Source organism: Carcharhinus amblyrhynchos, unplaced genomic scaffold, assembly GCF_965287045.1.
Source record: "Carcharhinus amblyrhynchos unplaced genomic scaffold, sCarAmb.v2.hapA chromosome_1497, whole genome shotgun sequence".
Taxonomy (NCBI): Eukaryota; Metazoa; Chordata; class Chondrichthyes; order Carcharhiniformes; family Carcharhinidae; genus Carcharhinus; species Carcharhinus amblyrhynchos.
Genome location: NW_027651237.1, coordinates 2501 through 12905, shown reverse-complemented (window position 1 = coordinate 12905; position 10405 = coordinate 2501). Strand labels below are relative to the sequence as shown.

The following is a 10405-nucleotide window of genomic DNA, read 5'->3' as shown; positions in this document are numbered from 1 at the left end:
CCTCGCTCGCCGCGCACACTCTCAGCCTCTCGCGCGCACACTCTCCGCCTCTCCGCGTGCACACTCTCCGCCTCCGCGGCACACTCTCCGCCTCTCGCGCGCACACTCTCCGCCTCTCGCGCGCACACTCTCCGCCTCTCGCGCGCACACTCTCCGCTCTCGCGCGCACACTCTCCGCCTCTCGCGCGCACACTCTCCGCCTCTCGCGCGCACACTCTCCGCCTCTCGCGCGCACACTCTCCGCCTCTCGCGCGCACACTCTCCGCCTCTCGCGCGCACACTCTCCGCCTCTCGCGCGCACACTCTCCGCCTCTCGCGCGCACACTCTCCGCCTCTCGCGCGCACACTCTCCGCCTCTCGCGCGCACACTCTCCGCCTCTCGCGCGCACACTCTCCGCCTCTCGCGCGCACACTCTCCGCCTCGCTCGCGCGCACACTCTCCGCCTCGCTCGCGCGCACACTCTCAGCCTCGCTCGCAGCGCACACTCTCAGTCCTCGCCTGCGCGCCACACTCTCAGCCTCTCGCGCGCACACTCTCCGCCTCGCTCGCGCGCACACTCTCAGCCTCTCGCGCGCACACTCTCAGCCTCGCTCGCGCGCACACTCTCAGCCTCTCGCGCGCACACTCTCCGCCTCTCGCGTACACACTCTCAGCCTCTCGCGCGCACACTCTCCGCCTCTCGCGTACACACTCTCCGCCTCTCGCGCGCACACTCTCGTCTCCGCGTACACTCTCTCCGCCTCTCCGCGCGCACACTTTGTTCCTTATGGTCAGTCTCATTCAGCGGGCCTGTCAGATAATGTGCACAGGTTTGACACCAAATACCAAGAATATTTCACTCACCCGCAGGAAGGTGTAGAGACAGAGAGAAATCCAGTTTGTCAGCAATTTTTCCACCACTGTCTCTGTCCTAAAAACACAAGAAAAAAGAGTAAAGCTCCCTCTACACTGTCCCCCCATCAAACACTCCCAGGACAGGTACAGCACGGGGTTAGATACAGAGTAAAGCTCCCTCTACACTGTCCCCCCATCAAACACTCCCAGGACAGGTACAGCACGGGGTTAGATACAGAGTAAAGCTCCCTCTACACTGTCCCCCATCAAACACTCCCAGGACAGGTACAGCACGGGGTTAGATACAGAGTAAAGCTCCCTCTACACTGTCCCCCATCAAACACTCCCAGGACAGGTACAGCACGGGGTTAGATACAGAGTAAAGCTCCCTCTACACTGTCCCCCATCAAACACTCCCAGGACAGGTACAGCACGGAGTTAGATACACAGTAAAGCTCCCTCTACACTGTCCCCCATCAAACACTCCCAGGACAGGTACAGCACGGGGTTAGATACAGAGTAAAGCTCCCTCTACACTGTCCCCCATCAAACACTCCCAGGACAGGTATAGCACGGGGTTAGATACAGAGTAAAGCTCCCTCTACACTGTCCCCCATCAAACACTCCCAGGACAGGTATAGCACGGGGTTAGATACAGAGTAAAGCTCCCTCTACACTGTCCCCCATCAAACACTCCCAGGACAGGTATAGCACGGGGTTAGATACAGAGTAAAGCTCCCTCTACACTGTCCCCCATCAAACACTCCCAGGACAGGTACAGCACGGGGTTAGATACAGAGTAAAGCTCCCTCTACACTGTCCCCCATCAAACACTCCCAGGACAGGTATAGCACGGGGTTAGATACAGAGTAAAGCTCCCTCTACACTGTCCCCCATCAAACACTCCCAGGACAGGTACAGCATGGGGTTAGATACAGAGTAAAGCTCCCTCTACACTGTCCCCATCAAACACTCCCAGGACAGGTACAGCACGGGGTTAGATACAGAGTAAAGCTCCCTCTACACTGTCCCCCATCAAACACTCCCAGGACAGGTACAGCACGGGGTTAGATACAGAGTAAAGCTCCCTCTACACTGTCCCCCCATCAAACACTCCCAGGACAGGTACAGCACGGGGTTAGATACAGAGTAAAGTGATAACGTGGATATTAAGGGTGGGGGTACCTGCGCAGCATGAGTTTGGGATTCTTTGCCACGTATTGGTCGATTAAAGTGGACAGGAGAGTTTTCATGATGTCAGTGACATACTCCAGCTTCCCATGCAGGGCCACTGTCAGTAACGATGCGACACAGCCCCTGTCCCGGTGGCTAAACGTTCTCTGATCCTCCAGCGTCTGAATGAGCTGTGAGAAAGACAAGTAAATCTTATTGCAGAGCAGAGAGAGAGAGGCCATTCAGTCCATCCCAACTGTGCTGGGTCTTTGGAACATCCATCCAATTAATCCCTCTCACCCACTCCCTCTCTCCATCCCTTCCTCACACCAGCACCCCTCCGTCTCTCCCCCTCCTGCCACTCCCCCTGACGCTCTGTGAGTTTTCCTCTCCCTGTATTTCTCCCCCTTGGAGCACCGTGCACAGTTCCAGTCTCCATAACCCTTGGTTAGACCTACACTGGGAGCACTGTGCACCGTTCCGGTCTCCGTATCCCTCAGTTAGACCCACACTGGGAGCACTGTGCACAGTTCCAGTCTCCATAACCCTTGGTTAGACCCACACTGGGAGCACCGTGCACAGTTCCAGTCTCCCTATCCCTCGGTTAGACCCACACTGGGAGCACCGTGCACAGTTCCAGTCTCCATAACCCTCAGTTAGACCCACACTGGGAGCACTGAGCGCAGTTCCAGCCTCCATATCCCTCGGTTAGACACACACTTGGAGCACTCGGTCCCACGGGGACGGGGGAGGATGTGGGACTCGCTCCCACGGGGAGAGTGGGGGAGAATATGGGACTCGCTCCCACAGGGGGTGGGGGAGAATGTGGGACTCACTCCCACAGGGGGTGGGGGAGAATGTGGGACTCGCTCCCACGGGGAGAGTAGGGGAGGATGTGGGACTGGGGGAGGTAAATAGTGTGGATGTGTTTAAGTGGAGGGTGAGGGGTGATGGTGATGTTATGTAAATACATGAGAAAGAATGATGTGGAAGGATATGGGGGAGACAAAGGGATGGGGTGGGAGGAGGCTTGTGGGGGCAGAGACACTCGTATGAAGCAGACGGGCCGACTGGCCTGTCTCTGTGTCGGGATTGTGGTGGGGGAACAGTTGTGTCAATCCTCTGTCGAGATCTCTGGTTTAGAAATCGTGATGGAGACAGTTCATGGTGGAAAGATGGAGACATGACATGACCACACAAGGCTGTGTTCTCAGCCCCCTACTATATTCCTTATACACCTCTGACCGTGCGGCTAAACTCCCCTCCAACTCAATCTTCAAGTTTGCTGACAACACCACTGTAGTGGGTCGGATTTCAAACAATGACAAGACAGAGTACAGGAATGAGATCGAGAATCTGGTGAACTGGTGCGGCAACAATAATCTCTCCCTCAATGTCAACAAAACAAAGGAGATTGTCATCGACTTCAGGAAGTGTAAAGGAGAACATGCCCCTGTCTACATCAACGGGGATGAAGCGAAAAGGGTCGAGAGACCTTCAAGTTTTTAGGTGTCCAGATCACCAACAACCTGTCCTGGTCGCCCCATACTGACACGATAGTCCACTTTCTCAGAAGACGAAGGAAATTTGGCATGTCCGCTACGACTCTCACCAACTTTTACAGATGCCCCATAGAAAGCATTCTTTCTGGTTGTATCACAGCTCGGTCTGGGCTCCTGCTCTGCCCAAGACCGCAAGGAACTACAAAAGGGTGGTGAATGTAGCCCCAATCCATCACACAAACCAGCCTCCCATCCATTGACTCTGTCTACACTTCCCGCTGCCTTGGGAAAAGCAGCCAGTATAATTAAGGACCCCACACACCCCGGACATTCTCTCTTCCACCTTCTTCCATTGGGAAAAAGATACAAAAGTCTGAGGTCCCGTACCGACCAACTCAAGAACAGCTTCTTCCCTGCTGCTGTCAGACTTTTGAATGGACCTACCTCGCATTAAGTTGATCTTTCTCTACACCCTCGCTGTGACTGTAACATTACACTCTGCACTCTCTTATTTCCTTTGCCCCATGTACTCTATGAATGGTATGCAGAGCGCGCAAGAAACAATACTTTTCACTGTACCCGAACACATGTGACAATAATAAACCAAATCATAGAAACTTATAAAATTCTAACAGGGTTAGACAGGGTAGATTCAGAAAGAATGTTCCCGATGGTGGGGGGAGTCCAGAACTAGGGGTCAGAGTTTGAGGATAATGGGGAAACCTTTTAAAGAACAAAGAACAAAATCAGCCCGGGAAACACGCCCTTCGGCCCAACGAGCCCGCGCTGCCATCTCAACACCACCAGTCCCCCTCTCCACCCACGGCCCCTGTCTAATGTTTTATGGCCATCCAGATTGAGGGAAACTGATTTAGGGACAATTTATTCCTGCCAATCAGTTTAAGAGCACATCCCCGGGGTGTGGGAGGAAACCGGAGCACCCGGAGAAAACCCACGCAAGCACGGGGAGAATGCGCAAACTCCCACAGACACCGGCCCAAATCCATGTGTCTGCACAGCAAACAGTGATAGTCACTGAGCTGTCGTCTTGCCCAGTATCTGGTCCAGTTTAGGCACACACTAACGACATGAGGTGAGGAGAAATTTCTTCACCCAGAGGGAGGTGAACGTGTGGAATTCACTCCCACAGAAAGTAGTTGAGGCGAAAATGTTGTGTGATTTCAGGAAGAAATGAGATATCGTTCTTGGGGCTAAAGGGATCGAGGGATATGGGGGGGATCAGGATATTGAATTTGATGATCAGCCATGATCAAAATGTGGAGCAGACTCGAAGGGCCACTGTTATTTGTCATTTATATTAATGATTTGGATGAGAATATAGGAGGCATGGTTAGTAAGTTTGCAGATTACACCAAGAATTGGTGGCATAGTGGACGGTGAAGAAAGTTATCCCCAATTGCAATGGGATCTTGATCAATTGGGCCAGTGGGCTGACGAATGGCAGATGGAGTTTAATTTAGATAAATGCGAGGTGATGCATTTTGGTCGATTGAACCAGGGCAGGACTTACTCAGTTAATGGTAGGGCGTTGGGGAGAGTTACAGAACAAAGAGATCTCGGGGTACAGGTTCATAGCTCCTTGAAAGTGGAGTCACAGGTGGACAGAGTGGTGAAGAAGGCATTCGGCATGCTTGGTTTCATCAATCAGAACATTGAATACAGGAGTTGGGACGTCTTGTTAAAGTTGTACAAGACATTGGTAAGGCCACACTTGGAATACTGTGTACAGTTCTGGTCACCCTATTATAGAAAGGATGTTATTAAACTAGAAAGAGCGCAGAAAAGATTTACTAGGATGCTACCGGGACTTGATGGATTGAGTTATAAGGAGAGGCTGGATAGACTGGGACTTTTTTCTCTGGAGCGTAGGAGGCTGAGGGGTGATCTTATAGAGATCTATAAAATAATGAGGGGCACAGATCAGCGAGATAGTCAATATCTTTTCCCAAAGGTAGGGGAGTCTAAAACTAGAGGGTACAGGTTTAAGGTGAGAGGGGAGAGATACAAAAGATAAAAGAAAGAAAGTTTAAGTTTATTTATTAGTGTCACATCTAGGCTTACATTAACACCACAATGAAGTTACTGTGAAAATCCCCTAGTCACCACACTCCTGTTGGGGTCACACTGAGGGAGAATTTAGCACAGCCAATGCACCCTAACCAGCACGTCTATCGGAGTGTGGGAGGAAAGGTGGGAATCGAACCCGGGACCCTGGCGCTGAGGGGCAGCAGTGCAAACCACTGTGCCACCGTACCGCAATTGCTTCAGACAGAGTGTCTGGAGCTGCCAGGGGTCGTAGTAGAGGCGGGTCCAAGTTTGTCTTTTGAAAAAGCTTTTAAATACTTACATGGGTAAACTGGGTGGTGTGGAGGGCCTGTTTCTATGCTGTAAACCTCTCTGACCACAACTGGACCAGAGTTCAGTTACACGGGTAAGATGGGTATAGAGGGAGTGGACCAACACGGGCTATTGGAAATAGCTTTGTGGTTAACTAAAAACAGGGTAAAGGGCCTGCTGTAAACCTCTCGGACACTCGGGCCAAATGGCCTCCTCCTGCTTCTAATGTCTATTTTGCCGAATGTAATGAAATCTGACGGAGTGGGACAGTCACATACCTGAATCAGGAAGACTTTATTATTCAGGAGGTTGGCCAACTGGTTCAGCCCCTGCTCGACAGTATGGCGACGCGGTTCCGGGAGACCGAGGTCGCGACGCAGGGGCGACTCCTTGTGTCCCGGGAAGAAGATCCTCTCCGCGTACGACCGGTAGTCCAGGAAGGGGATCCGAGTCCCCTCCAGATCCCCCGTCAGATCGTTCATCTCTGTCATCAGGTCTGCGTGTAGCAAGAGCAAGAGCAGAGGGTTGGGGACAGTTACCAAGAGTGGTGGAGGTTCGGGAACCCGGTCTGAACGGAGGGGGGGAAAGGGGGGGGGGGGGTGGAGGCAGAGGGGGGGATAGGCGGGGTGGGGTGGGGGGAGGGTGGAGCGGCGAGGGGGGGAGTCCCTTACCTGTGAATTCCTTCCGGCACTGATCACCAACTCTGGTCTCCAGATTCACCAGCTGCACCAGAACCTTCCTGTAATCTCGCACAGCTTTCTGACTCTTCCTCCTGTACACCAACAACGGGGTCAGAGTTACTCACACTCCCAGGACAGGTACAGCACGGGGTTAGATACAGAGTAAAGCTCCCTCTACACTGTCCCCCATCAAACACTCCCAGGACAGGTACAGCACGGGGTTAGATACAGAGTAAAGCTCCCTCTACACTGTCCCCCATCAAACACTCCCAGGACAGGTACAGCACGGGGTTAGATACAGAGTAAAGCTCCCTCTACACTGTCCCCCATCAAACACTCCCAGGACAGGTACAGCACGGGGTTAGATACAGAGTAAAGCTCCCTCTACACTGTCCCCCATCAAACACTCCCAGGACAGGTACAGCACGGGGTTAGATACAGAGTAAAGCTCCCTCTACACTGTCCCCCATCAAACACTCCCAGGACAGGTACAGCACGGGGTTAGATACACAGTAAAGCTCCCTCTACACTGTCCCCCATCAAACACTCCCAGGACAGGTACAGCACGGGGTTAGATACAGAGTAAAGCTCCCTCTACACTGTCCCCCATCAAACACGCCCAGGACAGGTACAGCACGGGGTTAGATACAGAGTAAAGCTCCCTCTACACTGTCCCCACATCAAACACTCCCAGGACAGGTACAGCACGGGGTTAGATACAGAGTAAAGCTCCCTCTACACTGTCCCCCCATCAAACACTCCCAGGGCAGGTACAGCACGGGGTTAGATACAGAGTAAAGCTCCCTCTACACTGTCCCCCCATCAAACACTCCCAGGACAGGTACAGCACAGGGTTAGATACAGAGTAAAGCTCCCTCTACACTGTCCCCCATCAAACACTCCCAGGACAGGTACAGCACGGGGTTAGATACAGAGTAAAGCTCCCTCTACACTGTCCCCCATCAAACACTCCCAGGACAGGTACAGCACGGGGTTAGATACAGAGTAAAGCTCCCTCTACACTGTCCCCCCATCAAACGCTCCCAGGACAGATACAGCACGGGGTTACATACAGAGTAAAGCTCCCTCTACACTGTCCCCATCAAACACTCCCAGGACAGGTACAGCACGGGGTTAGATACAGAGTAAAGCTCCCTCTACACTGTCCCCCCATCAAACACTCCCAGGACAGGTACAGCACGGGGTTAGATACAGAGTAAAGCTCCCTCTACACTGTCCCCCATCAAACACTCCCAGGACAGGTACAGCACGGGGTTAGATACAGAGTAAAGCTCCCTCTACACTGTCCCCATCAAACACTCCCCAGGACAGGGACAGCACGGGGTTAGATACAGAGTAAAGCTCCCTCTACACTGTCCCCCCATCAAACACTCCCAGGATAGGGACAGCATGGGGTTAGATACAGAGTAAAGCTCCCTCTACACTGTCCCCATCAAACACTCCCAGGACAGGTACAGCACGGGGTTAGATACAGAGTAAAGCTCCCTCTACACTGTCCCCCCCATCAAACACTCCCAGGACAGGTACAGCATGGGGTTAGATACAGAGTAAAGCTCCCTCTACACTGTTCCCCATCAAACCCTCCCAGGACAGGTACAGCACGGGGTTAGATACAGAGTAAAGCTCCCTCTACACTGTCCCCGCATCAAACACTCCCAGGACAGGTACAGCACGGGGTTAGATACAGAGTAAAGCTCCCTCTACACTGTCCCCCATCAAACACTCCCAGGACAGGTACAGCACGGGGTTAGATACAGAGTAAAGCTCCCTCTACACTGTCCCCCCATCAAACACTCCCAGGACAGGTACAGCACGGGGTTAGATACAGTGTAAAGCTCCCTCTACACTGTCCCCGCATCAAACACTCCCAGGACAGGTACAGCACGGGGTTAGATACAGAGTAAAGCTCCCTCTACACTGTCCCCCCATCAAACACTCCCAGGACAGGTACAGCACGGGGTTAGATACAGAGTGATTAACATATGTGGTGGGATGTTGGTGGTAAAGCTGGGTTGGGGGACGGTTGAGTTGGCGTGGTGGGGGTATCTGGGTCATGCTAAGGTCAGTACCTGTAAACAAGAATGATGATTGCCACCAGGAGCACCAAGAGCACTGCCCCGACCCCCAGGCCGATCTGTGTCCGCAGGGTGAAGATCGATTGTCCCTCTGTGTCGTAGCGTACTGGACCCAGATCAAACTTCAAGTTCCCCATCAGCACCTGGGAGGAGGAGGAGGCCAGGAGAAGAAAACTATCAGAAAAATCTAAAGACACAATTTATTCCAAGATTTCTTATTGTTTCAAGTGTTGGGATACAGTGAAAAATATTGTTCCTTGCATGCTACACAAAGCATACCATTCACAGAGGGGGGGAAGGAAAGGAGAGGGTGCAGAATGCAGTGTTACAGTCACAGCGAGGGTGTAGAGAAAGATCAACTTAATGTGAGGTAGGTCCATTCAAAAGTCTGACAGCAGCAGGGAAGAAGCTGTTCTTGAGTCGGTCGGTACGGGACCTCAGACTTTTGTATCTTTTTCCCAACGGAAGAAGGTGGAAGAGAGAATGTCCGGGGTGTGTGGGGTCCTTAATTATACCGGCTGCTTTTCCCGAGACAGCGGGAAGTGTAGACAGAGTCAATGGATGGGAGGCTGGTTTGTGTGATGGACTGGGCTACATTCACCACCCTTTTGTAGTTCCTTGCGGTCTTGGGCAGAGCAGGAGCCCAGACCGAGCTGTGATACAACCAGAAAGAATGCTTTCTATGGGGCATCTGTAAAAGTTGGTGAGAGTCGTAGCAGACATGTCAAATTTCCTTAGTCTTCTGAGAAAGTAGAGGCGTTGGTGGGGCTTTCTTAACAAAGTGTCGGCATAGGGGGACCAGGACAGGTTGTTGGTGATCTGGACACCTAAAAACCTGAAGCTCTTGATCCTTTCTACTTTGTCCCCGTTGATGTAGACAGGGGCATGTTCTCCTTTACACTTCCTGAAGTCGATGACAATCTCCTTTGTTTTGTTGACATTGAGAGAGAGATTATTGTCACCGCACCAGTTCACCAGATTCTCTATCTCATTCCTGTACTCTGTCTCGTTGTTTGAAATCCGACCCACTGCGGTGGTGTCATCAGCAAACTTGAAAATGGAGTTGGAGGGGAATTTGGCCGCACAGTCAGAGGTGTATAAGGAGTATAGTAGGGGGCTGAGAACACAGCCGTGTGGGACATCGGTGTTGAGGATGATTGTGGATTGATTCTGTCAATCAATCTAATCTTTATTTTCGTTAATTTGTGGGACCTGGGTATCACTGGCTGGGTCAGTATTTATTACCCATCCCTAGTTGCCCCTCGGACGGGCAGTTGAGAGTCACCCACATTGCTGTGGCTCTGGAGTCACATGTAGGCCAGACCGGGGTAAGGACGGCAGATTTCCTTCCCTAAAGGAACCAGATGGGTTTTCCCCACAATGGGACATCAGGAGATTCTTAATTCCAGATATTTTTTATTGAATTTAAATTCCACCATCTGCCGTGGTGGGATTCGAACCCGGGACCCCAGAACGTTAGCTGAGTTTCTGGATTAATAGTCTGGCAATAATCCCACTGGGCCATCACTTCTGTCTGTCTCTCTCTGTCTCTGTCTCTCCCCTCCTCTCCTCCCCCTCTCCCTCCGCTCCTCCTCTCTCTCAGCGATGGTGAAGGAACGGCTGATATATTTCCAAGTCGGATGAATCACTCAGAGGGGGGACCTCCAGATGGGGGTGATGGTGAGACACAGACAGAGAGACACAGAGAGAAAGACACAGAGAGACAGAGAGAGAGACACAGGGAGAGAGACACAGGGAGAG

General features: G+C 52.3%; 1 protein-coding gene across 1 annotated transcript in view; it reads right to left on the bottom strand.

Annotated features, from left to right (window-relative positions):
• Positions 1-844: 844 nt before the first annotated feature.
• Positions 845-10405, bottom strand: part of LOC145340840 (plexin-B1-like) — a gene marked incomplete at its 3' end in the record, with an annotated part of 11589 nt that continues 2028 nt past the window's right edge. Inside the window, exons 3-7 of the mRNA XM_080185291.1 lie at positions 8639-8787; positions 6540-6640; positions 6147-6364; positions 2021-2199; positions 845-911 (exon numbers count right to left, since the gene is read on the bottom strand). Coding sequence (XP_080041417.1) covers positions 845-911; positions 2021-2199; positions 6147-6364; positions 6540-6640; positions 8639-8781 — 708 coding nt within the window. The remainder of the gene's footprint in view (positions 912-2020; positions 2200-6146; positions 6365-6539; positions 6641-8638; positions 8788-10405) is intronic.